Source organism: Phyllopteryx taeniolatus, chromosome 8 (genome assembly GCF_024500385.1).
Source record: "Phyllopteryx taeniolatus isolate TA_2022b chromosome 8, UOR_Ptae_1.2, whole genome shotgun sequence".
Lineage (NCBI taxonomy): Eukaryota > Metazoa > Chordata > Actinopteri > Syngnathiformes > Syngnathidae > Phyllopteryx > Phyllopteryx taeniolatus.
The window spans coordinates 23,714,484-23,730,743 of NC_084509.1; the positions used below are offsets into that span (position 1 = coordinate 23,714,484).

General features: G+C 41.0%; 1 protein-coding gene across 7 annotated transcripts in view; it reads right to left on the reverse strand.

Moving 5' to 3' along the window:
• Window positions 1-16,260, reverse strand: part of trip12 (thyroid hormone receptor interactor 12) — a 38,231-nt gene that overhangs the window by 15,437 nt on the left and 6,534 nt on the right. For 6 of the 7 annotated variants that reach the window (XM_061782934.1, XM_061782939.1, XM_061782935.1 and 3 more), the window contains exons 5-21: window positions 15,387-15,492; window positions 13,093-13,229; window positions 11,353-11,436; window positions 11,145-11,240; window positions 10,905-11,056; window positions 10,724-10,759; window positions 10,559-10,654; window positions 10,379-10,471; window positions 10,138-10,299; window positions 8,232-8,300; window positions 7,974-8,139; window positions 7,201-7,318; window positions 6,604-6,760; window positions 4,544-4,697; window positions 4,120-4,348; window positions 3,856-3,974; window positions 1,842-2,049 (exon numbers count right to left, since the gene is read on the reverse strand). In XM_061782934.1, the coding sequence (XP_061638918.1) occupies window positions 1,842-2,049; window positions 3,856-3,974; window positions 4,120-4,348; window positions 4,544-4,697; window positions 6,604-6,760; window positions 7,201-7,318; window positions 7,974-8,139; window positions 8,232-8,300; window positions 10,138-10,299; window positions 10,379-10,471; window positions 10,559-10,654; window positions 10,724-10,759; window positions 10,905-11,056; window positions 11,145-11,240; window positions 11,353-11,436; window positions 13,093-13,229; window positions 15,387-15,492 (2,182 nt within the window). The remainder of the gene's footprint in view (window positions 1-1,841; window positions 2,050-3,855; window positions 3,975-4,119; window positions 4,349-4,543; window positions 4,698-6,603; window positions 6,761-7,200; window positions 7,319-7,973; window positions 8,140-8,231; window positions 8,301-10,137; window positions 10,300-10,378; window positions 10,472-10,558; window positions 10,655-10,723; window positions 10,760-10,904; window positions 11,057-11,144; window positions 11,241-11,352; window positions 11,437-13,092; window positions 13,230-15,386; window positions 15,493-16,260) is intronic. The other variant, XM_061782940.1, reaches the window with a different exon arrangement.

The following is a 16,260-nucleotide window of genomic DNA, read 5'->3' on the forward strand; positions in this document are numbered from 1 at the left end:
AGTACAAGCCATGGTCTGCAGAGCGCTTCCACAGTATCAGAGGGATTTCATTGTTCAAACGTATCAGTCAGAAGGAGGGTGCATTTCCAAAGTATTAAATATGCAATGGAACACAGTAAAGAGTCATTATCAAGTGGAGAAAATATGGCACAACAGTAAGATTATCAAGAATTCGACATCCCTCCAAAATTGATGAAAAGATAAGAAAACTGGTCAGGGAGGCTGACAGTAACACTAAAGGAGCTGCAGGAATTCATGGCTGTTTAGTACATATGACAACAATCTCCTGTCTTCTTCACATGTCTGGGCTATGTCGTAAAGTGGAGTGATAAAGGCCTTATTTTAAAAAGAACACTTATCTCACAAATGCATGTGGGAAAATGTGTTATGGTCCACAAAGAAAACTGAAAATGTGTACCTTTCTGCCATTTGCAATGCATAATTTAATATTGTTTAGTGAAGCCTTTATATTTATTTTCATTCTATTTTTTATTTTCATCTTTTATATACAAATCTGGAGGTTCACCCCAATTATGTTGCATTTGTACCATACAATAACAAAGGCTTTTCATCCATTCACCATTTGCTTGATACAGGATCATTCCTCACAACAGAGTGATTTAAAACGGGGTGTTATAACCGGATGTTAAGTGGGCTGTACCGTATTTTCACGACCATAAGGCGCACTTAAAAGTCTTACATTTTCTCCAAAATGGACGGGACGCCTTGTGTGTGTGCACCGAGTTCCAAAATCTGTAAATGTTGTTGTGTGACTTTGATGAGCGCTCCGCTTGACTGACTGGGAGCATTTCCTGCCGACACGCTGCTTTTATAGAGGAAAGGCGGATGTGACTGAGGACAGCATGTGCACGTTAAAGGGGGCGCGCGTGGTAGAGGACGCTAAATGCACGCCTCCAGTAGGTATATAGTGCCGGTGCACAACATCGGACCCCCGAAAATGGCACCTACGAAGAGACACGCTTACGAAGCACAGGTTAAACTGCAAGCTATCAGTTACACGGAGGAACATGGGAATCGAGCAGCCTGGAGAGAATTCAAGATCAATGAATCCATGGTTTGCAAGTGGAGGAACCAGGAAAACGAGCTTCGCCAAGTCAAGAAGACGAAGCTGAGTTTCCGCGGAAACAAGGCGAGGTGGCCCAGTTGGAAGACCAACTCGAGCACTGGATTAATGGTCAAAAGAACAGCCGGGAGAAGCATCATTGCTGCACAGCCCCCAGGCAACGAGACTGACTCCGACAATGACGAGATGGAACCCGGCATGTTTGATGGAGAACTTTCCCAGCTGTTCATTTCGGATACAGAAGATGAGGACTGATAAAAAAATAACGAGTACATTGTTAAATACTTCAATAAAGTACAACTGAACTAATTTTTGCTCCCGCTGCCTTTGTAAAAACATACGCTAGCATGCAAGCAAGCATATGTTTTAGCGTGCATGCATGCTACCGTATGTTTTACCATGCCTGCGCCCAATAATACGGTGCGCCTTATGTATGTGTTAAATACAGAAATAGACCCCGTAACTGAGACTGCGCCTTTTAATACGGTGCACCTTTTAATACGGTGCGCCTTTTAATACGGTGCGGCTTATGGTCGCGAAAATACGGTAATTCTTGATCCCTGGGATATTTTGACAAAAGCCTGTCACAGTCATGATATTAAGACATAACTGTTTTTAATTGTGTAAAGATGTACAATGTCTCATTTAGGTAAAAGCTGTTCTTTTATTAAAAACAAAAAAGTCAGGAAGTGTTTTCAGAGAATAGAGTCCACCGATCACCTTAAAAATATTGCAAAGAACAACAAACTCTTCTCACCCTTGTGGGCTGAGGTCCAGTGAGTCATCCATGCTGTGCTGGAAGCTAGGAGAACCCAGGTCAGGAGTTGCATTATTGGCGGTCGTTGTGGATGCAGTGCTGATTGTGGTAGTACACAGACTGGTACTAGTACTGGGGCAAGCCTTGGGGGGACTAGTAACTAAAAAGCTCTCAGACTCTGCTAGGTTTTTAACCTGATGCATTACACCTGCAGATGAAGTACAAAAACAGGCCTTGACGATCCATACACCCTTGTAATACAACAGAAACAAACTTGCCACAATATGTATAAAATGAGTCACTTTGATTGAAGGTTTTGAGAAAACTTCTCTAAAGATCAACTGATAAAATAATGTTTTGGTTTCCTGTGGTGCTCTATAAAGCTAGTCAATAGTTTGTTTTTAGGGTGTCTTCATTTTAAGACGTAATTTTTAAGATTACTATGGGCATCCATTTTCTACCACTTATCCTGCAGTGTCACGGAAATGCTGCAGACAATACCAGCAAACTGTGTGCAAAAGGCAGACTAAACCTTGATATGGTGGATCATAATTTACTGCTGCACAGGTTGGAAATGTGGGGAGGTCTAAATGGAACAGTCCTTAAATGGTTCAGTTCCTACCTGAAGGAAATTAGTTATTTTGTAACCATTGGAAGTGTTCAATCTCATCGAATGGCAATGACCTATGGGGTCCCTCAAGGGTCAGTTCTTGGACCCCTCCTGTTCAGCCTGTATATGATACCCTTGGGTCAAATTCTTCAGAACTTTAATTTTGACTATCATAGCTATGCAGATGACACACAGTTATATCTAGCAGTGTCTCCAGATGACTACAGTTCAATCGAGGTGTTGTATCACTGTCTAAAACAGATGAATAAATGGATGAGCTAAAAGTGTTCTTCAATTAAACCACAACAAAACTTAGATAATTGTTTTTGGCAATAAAGAAGAGGATTGCTGTTAGTACATACCTGGAGTCACTATCTTTAAAAACCAAAGACCAAGTCCGAAACCTTGGTGTTATGATCGATTCCGACCTGACATTCAACAGTCATATCAAATCAATTACTAAAACTGCCTTTTACCATCTGAAGAACATACCCAGAGTGAAGGCTTGCATGTGTCAAGCAGACCAGGAGAAGCTCATCCATGCTTTTATCTGAAGTAGACTTGACTATTGTAATGGTCTTCTGACTGGACTCCCCAAAAAGAGCATTTAACAGCTGCAGCTCATTCAGAATGCTGCAGCTCGGGTTCTGACCAGAACAAAGAGGTCAGAACATATTACTCCAATTCTAAAGTCTTTACACTGGCTTCCAGTCAGCTTTAGAATAGATTTTAAAGTTCTGCTACTGGTCTATAAATCACTAAATGGTTTAGGTCTTGAATAGATGGAAAGAAATGCTAATGGCATATAAACCTAGTAGGACTCTGAGATCAACAGACTCAGGTCAAATAGTGGCGCACAGAGTCCGAAGCAAACATGGTTAAGCAGCATTTAGCTGGAATGGAATACATTTCCAACAGAAGTTACGTCAGCCCCAAGTGTGAATGTTTTTAAATGCAGGTTAAAAACTTTTTTTTTTTTTTTCATGCTTTTTAGACTGTTTCAATTTTAAAATATTTCTTGCACTGTATGCTGTTTTAATTGTACTTTTATTTTTAATTGTTTCCTTTTCTTCTCTGTTTTAAATGTTTATAAACTGTTTTTTTTCTTTGTTTTTAAATCCTTTTAATCATGTAAAGCACATTGCGTTACCTTGTGTATGAAATGCGCTATACAAATAAATTTGCTTTGCTTTAAACCCTAAATTATTGCACTGGATTGGTGTTCTGTCAATCTTAGGGCCCCACTTCCCAAGATCCCATAGTGAGCCGTTAACTACTACACTGGCAGTGGACTTTAATTTCACGTTTATAGCCATGGAATCTCCAAAACACAGACAAAACCAGGTTAGTTGCATTAAAAGATTGTGCACAATGACATAACACAAGCAAATCTAAGACAACTACCTTCTCTCCTGAAATAGACACTGAAGACATCAGGTAGCTTCTGCATTAGGATCTCAGCCATCTGCAAAGAACCCACTACAATCTTCAGGTCCTGGCTGGATAGCATGGAGGCAATGTGACTGGGGAAGAAATTTTAAAAAATAAATAACGATATTTCCTTACAAATAGAAAGAAAATGGTCATATTAATTAATGTGGTCTTTTTTAATGACACCTTCTAAATTGGACTTTATTCATTAATGAAACCAAAAGCCCGGATAGTTACCTGGACACTGCATGGTTCCTCAACACATCCTTCAGCAGCTCTGCGTCAGCAAAGTAAATGATCCTGAGGATGGCTCTAAGGCACTTGTGTCTAACTGCAGGTCCAGCAGAGGAGCTGTACACTTCATACAAGACCCCAAATAGAGTTTTGATGAAACACTTAGCCAGCTCAGGGTCTTCCTTCATCAGCTGGGCTCGTGCATCTTCTCGTCGAACTTCCGGGTGACTCCCTGGGGAAAAGGGCAAAACCATTTTATGATAGGCTTGAAAAACACACATCCAAGTTGCTAATTATGACTACAGACATTTGAGTCTGATGCTCATACAGCTCAAATGGACTACTAAATAAATTCACCAAGTGTTTATTATAGATAAAATACAGCACAATTGCCTTTTCGGTTTAGAAACTCAATCAAGACGATTACCGGAGTTGGGATTTGCAAGTGGATTTGGCTTCCTCTGGATGCCGCGTGCTGTTCCGGTGTCTTCGTTGATCTGCTGCATAGAGTTAAAGTCAATTGTATACACACGACCCAGAGTTGACAAGCTGATCTCATCTTCCCCATTCTGGTGGGCTGTCTGTAGGATAACACAATCACCATACACAGCCATAATTAGAATTATATTAAAATTAATGTGGGACTTGATCATGAATCATTATGCTATCAATACTTCAAAATGTAAATGTACCAGGCAATGGCAAGATACAGTGTAAGGAAAAAAAATATGCGAACAGTTTGGAATTTCTTAAATTTCTGCATAAATTGGTCATAAAATCTGGTGATTTATTTTATCAGACTGTTTATTATTCTGATTTAGGTAAAGATCAGACTACAACCCCAATTCCAATGAAGTTGGGACGTTGTGTTAAATAAAAACAGAATACAATGATTTGCAGATCATGTTCAACCTATATTTAATTGAATACACTACAAAGACAAGATATTTAATGTTCAAACTGATAAAACTTGATTGTTTTACAATTTTATGGCTGCAACATTTTCCAAAAAAAGCTGGGACAGGGTCATGTTTACCACTGTTACATCACCTTTTTTTTTAACAACATTCAATGAATGTTTGGGAACTGAGGACACTAATTGTTGAAGCTTTGTAAGTGGAATTCTTTCCCATTCTTGCTTGATGTACAGGTTCAGCAGTTCCACAGTCCGGGGTCACCGTTGTCGTATTTTACGCTTCATAATGCGCCACACATTTTCAATGGAAGACAGGTCTGGACTGCATGCAGGCCAGTCTAGTACCCGCATTCCTTTACTACGAAGCCACGCTGTTGTAACACGTGAAGAATGTGGTTTGGCATTGTCTTGCTGCAATAAGCAGGGGCGTCCATGAAAAAGACATTGCTTGGATGGCAGCATGTTTCTCCTAAACCTGTATGTACCTTTTAGCATTAATGGTGCCTTCACAGATGTGTAAGTTACCCATGCCATTGGCACTAACACAGCCCCATACCATCACAGATGCTGGCTTTTGAACTTGCATCCATAACAGTCCGGATGGTTCTTTTCCTCTTTGGCCCGGAGGACACGACGTCCACAATTTCCAAAAACAATTTGACATGTAGACTCGTCGGACCACAGAACACTTTTCCACTTTGCATCAGTCCATCTTAGATGAGCTCAGGCCCAGAGAAGCCGGCGGCATTTCTGGGTGTTGTTAATAAATGGCTTTTGCTTTGCATAGTAGAGTTTCAAGTTGCACTTATGGATGTAGCGCCTAATTGTATTAACTGACATTGGTTTTCTGAAGTGTTCCTGAGCCCATGTGGTGATATCCACTTTGATGTCGTTTATTGATGCAGTGAGGGATCGAAGGTCACGGGCATTCAATGTTGCTTTTCGGCTTTCTCCAGATTCTCTGAACCTTTTGATGATATTATGGACCGTAGATGATGAAATCCCTAAATTCCTTGCAATTGTACATTGAGGAACATTGTCCTTAACTGTTCGACTATTTTCTAACGCACTTGTTCACAAAGAGGTGAACCTCGCCCCATCTTTGCTTGTGAATGACTGAGCAAGCTCCTTTTATACCCAATCACGGCACCCACCTGTTCCCAATTAGTCTATTTACCTGTGGGATGTTCCAAGCAGGTGTTTGATGAGCATTCCTCAACTTTCTCAGTCTTTTTTGCCACCTGTCCCAGCTTTTTTGGAACGTGTTGCAGCCATAAAATTCTAAGTTAATGATTATTTGCTAAAAACAATCAGGTTTATCAGTTTGAACATTAAATATCTCATCTTTGTAGTGTACTCAATTAAATATAGGTTGAACATGATTTGCAAATCAATGTATTCTGTTTTTATTTATGTTTAACACAATGTCCCAACTTCATTGGAATTGGGGTTGTACATTTGATAACCAATTTATGCAGAAATTTAACAAATTCCAAAAGGTTCATATACTTTTTGGTCCCACTGCAATACAACTTTGAATATTTCACAATATGCTTATAGTGGATCAATACCTCAATAATGCGGCTGTCAATACGATTGTAAGGGTGCCACAGCCCTCTATCATCCCTCCATTGCCATATTACCCCTTCAGTTGTTTGGGCACTGCCCTTCTTCAGCATTACATCAACTGCAAAGATACCCTCTCGAGGCAGGCAGGGCATCAGCTCACTAGAGGGAGAAGAAAGTTTCAGATTGCACCGGAATTCTATTTTAACCACCACTGTGAAGAACTTAGGTTTTTCTGAGGAGTCATGTATAGACCAGCATAATTGAGAATATTAAACAAAATATGTATGCTTGTTTCTCTCCATTTTGCAAATTTTTCTGAGGCCTGGTTCACACATTGATTTTTCAAATCTACAATGATTTTTTTTAATTATTATTATCTGTAACAGACTCCTCACATAAAAAACTTAACAATTTTTGTCTTATTGTGTGTGTCTGTCAGATTTTTCGAACGTAAAATGGGTGCCTTGGCTCAATAAAACATGACACACTGATCAAAAGGGACATTGTTCAGAAACAAACATAACAGTACCAATAAAGAAAGCTGTTAATATGGAAAAAGAAAAGAAAATATGTTATGGTATAGAGAAAATCAATGCTACCATATAAGGGAGGTCAGTTCGTAGAGCTCTTGAGGGCTCCGTGGTACAAGTTCAATCTGTTCTTGGCAGCTGCCATTTGATGCCCCACACAAGAGGAAGCGCAATGTTTCTGCAATGTCTGTTGAAAAGGGGGGCGGGGGGGGAGGAATCACATCATCTGCATTAGAGGCCAACTTATAGCATTGGAATACTTCTTTACAAAGTGCATCGAAAAGTTAAATGCATCATTTAATGAGATTGTAATTCTTTTAGAACAATTATTATAGTGTGCTCATTATGTTTACTTGTATTACTGTTCTCCAGGCGTTCAACAAATGGCTGAAATCAAATGGCTGAAAAGTGCATCAGCAACTGGCTCTCCTATTACACATGCAAGGGCAAGTATACTGTAAAAACCCATAAACTATAGCTTAAAACATCTGTGATAAAATGGGGGCACAAACAATGACCCACTATATAATGAGGGAACGCTCAATAACCAAGATAAGCAAAATCTGAATATTACCTATACCTGAAAATGCTGACATAGATGTAGAGGATGTGTTTACATACAGAGTGTGTGAAATAGGCACCAATGAAGAAAACTGTGCTGAGTTTAAAATAATTTGTGTGCAAAAATGAATAGAAACTCTTGTTCTATAGAACAACCTGCACAGACAGGACTGCTGAGCAAAACTGCCATAGATTTCCTGGTTCAAGGGTGTATTAAAGGAGAAATTAACACATGAAGCATGAACCATTGGGGTTACAAGGTTAAGGGGACTGTTACTCACTTTGTTTCATGAGCTGAACTGCCAAGCAGGGGCAGTTGGAACACATGAGGGAAAACATGCGCACAACCATGATGAACATCCCAGAGCTAAGTATAGGAGGTGTCACTACCAGCAGCTGCTGAATGTTGGTCAAAAGGTCTCGTGATGCCACTTCTTGCAGCAAGTTCTGTTGATTCAGACATAACCAATTGGCTTTGCAGAAAATCAAAGAGAGACACATGGTACTCAAAAATAAACTACAAAAAGTATGGAACGAACCTCCTCATGTTGAAAATTATCCACTAGTCTGGCAAAACAGAGGCAAGTGCTCTCAACAGATTTTTTGTCCTAAAGAGGGGTAAAAAAAATAGGGCAAATTAGAAAATCTGAAACATTTTTACATCAAATGTGTACAACAAATTGCATTGCTGTCATATTTTCAATTATTCATGAATAAATAATGTTCAAGAATGTGGCTTTGTCATTTTTCTTAGTGACTGTGAAGCAGTAAATTCTACAACACAAACCACACCTGGAGTAATATAGATTGTAACTGGTAAAATCACACAAAAAAGAAGCTCACTCTTGCCCTACTTTAAAGATCCTAAGTGATACAATTACTAGGATTGCTTTTTGAGTAGCCAGGCAAATCAAACAGTTTTCAATTTAAATAAAAATATCCATCATCCATCCATTTTCTACCACTTATCGGAGGTCGGGTCGCGGGGGCAGTAGCTTTAACAGGTACGCCCAGACTTCCCTCTCGCCAGCCACTTCATCCAGCTCTTCTGGGGGGATCCCGAGGCGTTCCCAGGCCAGCCGAAGGACGTAGTCTCTCCAGCGTGTCCTGGGTCGTCGCCGGGGTCTCCTCCCGGTGGGACCTGCCCGGAATACCTCACCAGGGAGGCGTCCAGGAGGCATCCGAATCAGATGCCCCAGCCACCTCATCTGGCTCCTCTCGATGTGAAGGAGCAGCGGCTCTATTCTTGAGATCCTCCCGGATGACCGAGCTTCTCACCCTATCTCTAAGGGAGTGTCCGGACACCCTGCAGAGGAAACTCATTTTGGCAGCTTGTACCCGGAATCTTGTTCTTTCGGTCACGACCCACAGCTCGTGACCATAGGTGAGGGTAGGAACGTAGATCGACCGGTAAATCGAGAGCGGCTTAGGTCCTTCTTTACCACAACGGACCGATACAAAGTCCGCATCACTGCAGACGCTGCACCGATCCGCCTGTCGATCTCCCGTTCCATTCTTCCCTCACTCGTGAACAAGACCCCAAGATACTTGAACTCCTCCACTTGGGGCAGGATCTCATCCCAGACCTGGAGAGGGCATGCCACCCTTTTCCGACTGAGGACCATGGTCTCAGATTTGGAGGTGCTGATTCTTATTCCAGCCGCTTCACACTCAGGTGCGAACTGCTCCAGTGAGCGTTGAAGATCACGGCTTGATGAAGCCAACAGAACCAAATCATCTGCAAAAAGCAGAGCTGCAATACTGAGGCCACCAAACCGGACCCCCTCTACGCCTTGGCTGCGCCGTGAAATTCTGCCCATAAAAGTTATGAACAGAATCGGTGACAAAGGGCAGCCTTGGCGGAGTCCAACCCTCACTGGAAACGGACCAAACTCTGACTCCGGTCATACAGGCACCGAACAGCTCGTATCAGGGGGTTCGGTACCCCATACTCCCGAAGCACCCCCCACAGGACCTCCCGAGGGACACGGTCGAACGCCTTCTCCAAGTCCACAACACACGTGTAGACTGGTTGGGCGAACTCCCATGCACCCTCGAGGACCCTGTCGAGGGTGTAGAACTGGTCCACTGTTCCACGGCCAGGACGAAAATCACACGGCTCCTCCTGAATTTGAGATTCGACTTCCCGACGGACCCTCCTCTCCAGCACTCCTGAATAGACCTTACCAGGGAGGCTGACCCCCCCCCTGTGGGACTACCACCCCAGTCTGCCAGTCCAGAGGCACTGTCCCCGATGTCCACGCGATGTTGCAGAGGCCATAAAAGAACAAGTATTTTGTCCTTTACAACCACTATCTTTTTTTGATGAACACACTGCATGCCAATTGGTGCAACTATTAGATAAGTTTTTCCTGTTAATTTGTTTTCTAATCTAATATGAAAACCTGATGACAAATGTGGTTGGTGACATGGGGAATTAATTACCTGATGTGCAAGTCTCTGAGTCAACAGAGGCAGAGAATCAGCAACAAAGTGGAACTCATCAGGTGTAATGCTTTGGCAGCAGTTGGCTGCTATGGCCAAGGCATTCCTCTGTGCATTGATGCTGAAGAATTCTAGGTAGAGTAGGCAGTCAGCCAGCCCACCCTGTAAGGAATAACAGTTTTGTAGAGTAATTTTGGAGTCGCAGCGAATAAAGACAAAATTTGTTACATGACACACTTACAGCCTGCAAAATTGCTTTGCTGTGTCGCCTCGACAGCATCTCCAAGGCGGTAAGGGCCTGCTCAGCTACGTCAATAAACTGGATCACCTGAAGCTGCAGACATGACATTCCGCATAAGTATATATAAAGGTCATCCATACATATTGCAACATAGGAACAGTCGATGTCCCTGAGTCTTACCTTCTCCAGGAATACGGGAATAGCATCAACCACCACAGCAGAAGACCGAGGGAGGGCCTCCATCATGTAAGTGAGTGCACGGGAGGCATGATTCATCTGGGGGCAAAGAGAATTACATTAAAAAATATATGGAAAAAAACAGTGATCAAAGTTCAGTATACTTACAATGTCAAAGTTATGCTCCATTTGCAACAGTGTAATCTGCAAAAGAAAGTTGAACAAATAGAAGCATCTGGTCAAATTGGTAATAAGTGTCGCAAATTAAAGTAAAAAGACAGTGTGGGGTGATTTTGGCTGTGCAATAATGTTTTGAAACAAATGGGGGGGGGGGGGGGGGGGACCTCACCAAAGCAGGCACCACACTTTTGACAGGGAATCCACCGAGTGTTTCTTCATTGCCCATTACTAATAGCTGGCACATCTCAATAGCAGCTTGGAGCTGCTGAGACTCATCGCCTGTGGCCTGCAGACCTTGTAGTAACTGCTGAGCCTTGGAGCCTGGACAAAGAATGGTCACAAATTGTAAACTAATTCTCAAGTTCTTACTAAAATGACTGATATGCAAAGGTAAGATGCTACTACTTACTAGCACCACTGCCTATGGTCCTGTGAAACAGCTGTGACATCCGGGGTCCCAAGGGGCCAAACAGATGTGGGGGGAGACCCCTGGCCTCCAGTAAAGCTATAAAAAGCACACAATGTGGCAGGTTCAGACACAATGCGCATGCATAAGGATCATGACTATAAGAAAAGATGTGGTAAACAAATGATGAGTATCAGTAGAGCTGAGGTACCTTGAAGCCTCCCCATTTCTGAGTCATCAGATTCACTCTCTCCAGAGGTGGTCATGCCTACTGCTCCAGTAACTGAACTTGAAGCTAGAAAGGTACAACGGATTTATTTAATTTCTAAGAAAAGTATGAGGTAATGAAGTTACTACATTTATTTTAGTCTCTGCACTATATTTACAGTGCAGTGAAAAAGTATTGCGCCCTAGTCAAATTCTAGGTTTTTGCATAATTTCCCCACTTAAATGTTTAAGATCAAACAAATGTAAATAGACAAATATAACCCAAAGGAACTTAAAATGCTGCTTTTAAATGGTAATTCCATTTATTAAGGAAAAAAACTATTCAAAGTTATGTGGCACTGTGTGAAAAAGTAATGGTCCCCTAAACCTAATAACTGGTTGGGCCATCTTTCGCAACAACAACTGAAATCAAGCGTTTTCTATAACCTAGAATGAGAATTCCACATCACTGTGGAGATACTTTTGGCCCACTCTTCCTTGCGGAATTGTTTGAATTAGAGGGTTTTTGAGCATGAATGGCCTTTTTAAGGTCATACCACTGCATTTCAATCGGATTCAAGTCTGGACTTTGACTACGCCACTCCAAAACCTTCATTTTGTTTTTTTTAAGCCATTCAGAAGTAGACTTGCTGGTGTGTTTTGGATTATTATCCTGCTGCAGAATCCAAGTGCGCTTCATGTTAAGGTCACAAACTGATGACTGAACATTTTCCTTCAGGATTTTCTGTTACAGAGAAGAATTCTCACGGCAAGTTGTCTAGGTCCTGAAGGAGCAAGCAGCCCAAGACCATCACACTACCACCACCGCAATGTTTGACTGTTGGTATGTTCTTTTTCTGAAATTCTGTGCTACATTTACGCCAGATGTAACGAGACACAGGCCTTCCAAAAAGATCAACTTTCATCTCGTCAGTCCATATAATATTCTTCCAAAAGTTTTTTGCGAAACTAAATGTGCCTTTATGTTTTTTGGTCAGCAGTGGTTTTCGACTTAGAACACTGCCGTGTCATGAAAACTGACCTTAACTGAGGCAAGGGAGGCTTGCAGTTCTTTAGAAGTTGTCCTGAGTTCTTTTGTGGGCTCCTGAATGAGTCATTGCTGTTCTCTTGGGGTTATCTTTGTAGGCTGGCCACTCCTGGGAAGGTTCACCACTGTTCCATGTTTTCTCCATGTGAGGATAATTGCTCTCCCTATGGTTCCCTGGAATCCTAAAGCTTTAGAAATAGCTTCTGTAACCCTTTCCAGACTGATAGGTTACTTTATTTTTTCGATTGTTCTGGAATTTCTTTGGAACGATTCGTGTCATATTGTTGCAGCTTTTATAGATCTGTTGTCCGACTTGATTTCGTCAGGACAGATTCTGTTTAAGTGATTTCTTGAGTGAACAGGTGTGGAGGTAATCAGGCTTGGGTGTGATCAGTGAAAATTAACCAAAAATTCTGACTAGCTACAATTCATGATTTAAAAAGGGTGGTAAATTACTTTTTCACAAAGGGCCAGGTAACTGAATACTTTTTTTCATTAATAAATGAAATCACCATTTCGAAACGCATTTTAAGTTCACTTGGGTTATATTTGTCTGATATTTGCATTTGTTTAATGATCTTAAAGTGGGGAAACTATGCAAAATACAAGAACTTGAGAAGGGGGCCAATACTCCTTCATGTATGGCACTGGAGTTTCTCTACGCAAAGACCATACATAAAATGGGTCAGTGGGTACCTGAGGCGCCCTGTGATGCCTCATCAGTGCGAGCGGCCGACGAGTTAGCCCCATCCTGGTTGTTGTCAGAGTCTGCCATTTTCTCCTGTCGGCGAGCGTCAGCTGCCCCACGCTTGCCCAGGCCTGAGCCCCGCCGACTGTAATAAGCAGAATCAATATGAGCCACCAAAGAATAATTAAAAATTTCTGTTATCGTCAAAGTCAAAACAGGTACAAGATTGTTTTCTAATGACATTTGATGCAGTTGTTACTCAAGGTTTGAATCTATGGCTGCAGTTTACATTGTGGATTACTTGTAAGGCCACAGAAAGGCAAATACGTTGTTACGTTACGTGACTGCAACCTATAAAAAGACAGGCTAAGGTGCATCTAAATATTTGTATCCATGTTCACTGGCGTGATTTCACAATTTAATCTGATTTTACACTTTAAAAGTTTGTCCTATCAAAAAAAGGCAAGATTTAAGTGCTCCTCAAAGCTAATTTGCGCTTCCATTTGAAACATTAATCAGTTCTACAAAGTATTTTAAAAAAAATAAAATAAAAATGAAAACAAAGAATAAAAAAAACAAAGAAGGGGATTATAGACAATTGGATTCAGTTTTCGATACTCTTTACAAGGAAACAGTTCCGAGATTATTAAACAATTGTTAAGATGTATATTAAAGATATAGTTTGCAGTTTAAAAAAAACAAAAAACTGTCATATGTTTAAACTGTCTGTGTGACGTGACAGTACATTGTTAAAATGATCTCCCAATCATCCTTCTCCCTATTTTATTCCTCCAATTAAATTCTAATTATTATTTTAAAACTTGTCATGGCGCAAAAAGAATAGCCAATCAGATTGTAGAGACAACGGCGTGACCAAACAGACGTCAATCATTTGCACAGGCAGAAAAGAAGACTAATATAGTTTCTTTTAACTTTGGTTAGCTACAAAAGTTAAAAAGAAGGAATCCGGTATTTGCACAACTTACTTCCATATTTGGCAAAATGGGTAAAAGCTCAGGTAAGTAGCAAAGGGGATCGTGACATGGTACCTATGGGAGTTTAAATGTCTACATCTTTTTTTTAACACAATCTGTCACCACAGAGCCCCCAAAGATGACAATAGCCACTGTTTAGGCTGCGTTTGTGTTTACATAGCATATTTGTATAAATAAATTAGATGCATGTATTTTTACTTTTGTCCAAAGACACCAGCCATAAAGAAAACATTTTAGCAACTTCCTAGTTGTGCTCATTAGCATAGCATCCACAGGAAGTCAGCTATACCCTTTTCTGCATTGGTCATGCGATGTTCCACATATAGCAGATTGGACAGCTCTCGAGAAAAATTAAGAGTAAACATATATAACAGTGTTGTCCTATACGCCAACGGCTGCATATGGCTTGGAAAACCACCGCCAACGTCCCCTTTTTCACCAGGTCGCCAGGAAAGTTGATCACCTCTGACATTTTTAACTCATTGTGCATTCCAAAAAATACATCAAACCGCTGACATTTCATGTTTGGCAATACTCCATCAGGAATAAGTCATGCTAACAATGTAGCACCCCTGGCGTCCACCGCAGGCACATTAGTGAGATGGGGGCTTTTCTTTGGGAAGAGACACGAGGACTGAAAAATGACATTGTTGTTAAGAGTCTGAAAAAACAACAACCAGGGGTTGCAGACAATTTTGATTGCAAAATTATGTGGTGTTAATTGTGCTGTCGATCAATCCTTAGTAATAAAAGTAATGACAATAGCCACTGTTTAGGCTTGCTTTAGCTTTTACTGCAAAACAAAAAAAATTTACATTAAGGTTTTTTGCAGCATGGTCATTTTAAATTTGCACAAATAGTTTAATAGTTTTTTTGCAGAACATTTTAAGTATACGTTGATTTATTTTGGAATAATATTGGATTGTCTTCAGAATCTTATTCATGTTTAAAAAATAATAATAGTAATGATTTTTGGGCTGTTCAATGTTTATTCCTGTTTGGCCAGCGGCCTAAAGTGTGCTTTGCGTTTTGGCCCTCTGTGCAATTGAGTTTGACACCCCTGAGCTAGACTACTATCATTATGTAAACCTGGCCTTAGTTTCTGAGTCAGTAAAAAACACACACACCCACACAAGGGCCACCCAATGTATTAATCAGAAGTATCACAGAATCAGTAGGACATCTAAACGCTGTGAATTCATGTCCTCTGGATGTAATATGACACAGTAAAGGGTCTTCAAAACATACGGCGCACATTTATTCAAAATACTTTTCTCCAGTCTAAATTAAGGAGGCGGCATATATACCTGGTGCTGGCACAGGAGCCCGTGGTCTTTTGGCGTGTGCTCCGCCGAAAGCTGGGGAGCTCTGCTGGAGGAGACTCGCTGCGCTTTTTGGTGGATTCTCTCAAACCTTAGGTGAACAATGGTGACATAAAAAAATGGGTCAAACACTAAACAGGGATTTAAGACTTTTGTCAAAACTTTATAGCCATGGTACCACATATAGAAATGTATTTTCAGTGCGTAAAAGTCTCTTCCAATGCCTGTACCACTGGCTGGACTGGCTAGCGGTATTAATAGCAACCATGGCACTATGACAGGGTACCCTTCATTGCTAGACCTAAGAGTCATTTGCTTCTTCAAAGAGAACATTAAACAGACTATGATCACAAATCCAAGGAAATCAGACCCTTGCTTTGCGTCCTTTGCAAATACCAAAACTAAAATGTTGAATGAAAATGACATTACTTCAAAACAAAATGCCTCCCTGAACTAGGCAATCACAGTGATTTACATTGGTTTACTTACCATTAATGCTGTGAATGCACTACAGTGTTAGGGTTCTCGGATGATGATGAGAGATGAACAAACTATGAGAGGTGCAGTTCTTCTAAACAGAGTGGTGTGTGTCTGCCTGCCTATAAGCATAACTGAGTCAACTGATAGGCAGATAACCAAGCCAACTTAGGAGGAGGAGCCTCCCTTTTTGGGCCAAAAGCCCAAGACACAAATGCCCTTCCGAAGAACAGTGTGACCCAACAATCATTTTCAGAAGTACTATTCACTTGAATGCCAAAGTTTACATGGCAAAAATGCCTCTCTTGACTTCCCCCTAGGTCAGACTAACTGTGAATTAAAAAATTACTTTAAAATCTTCTGTACAGTAGCCTATTCCTTC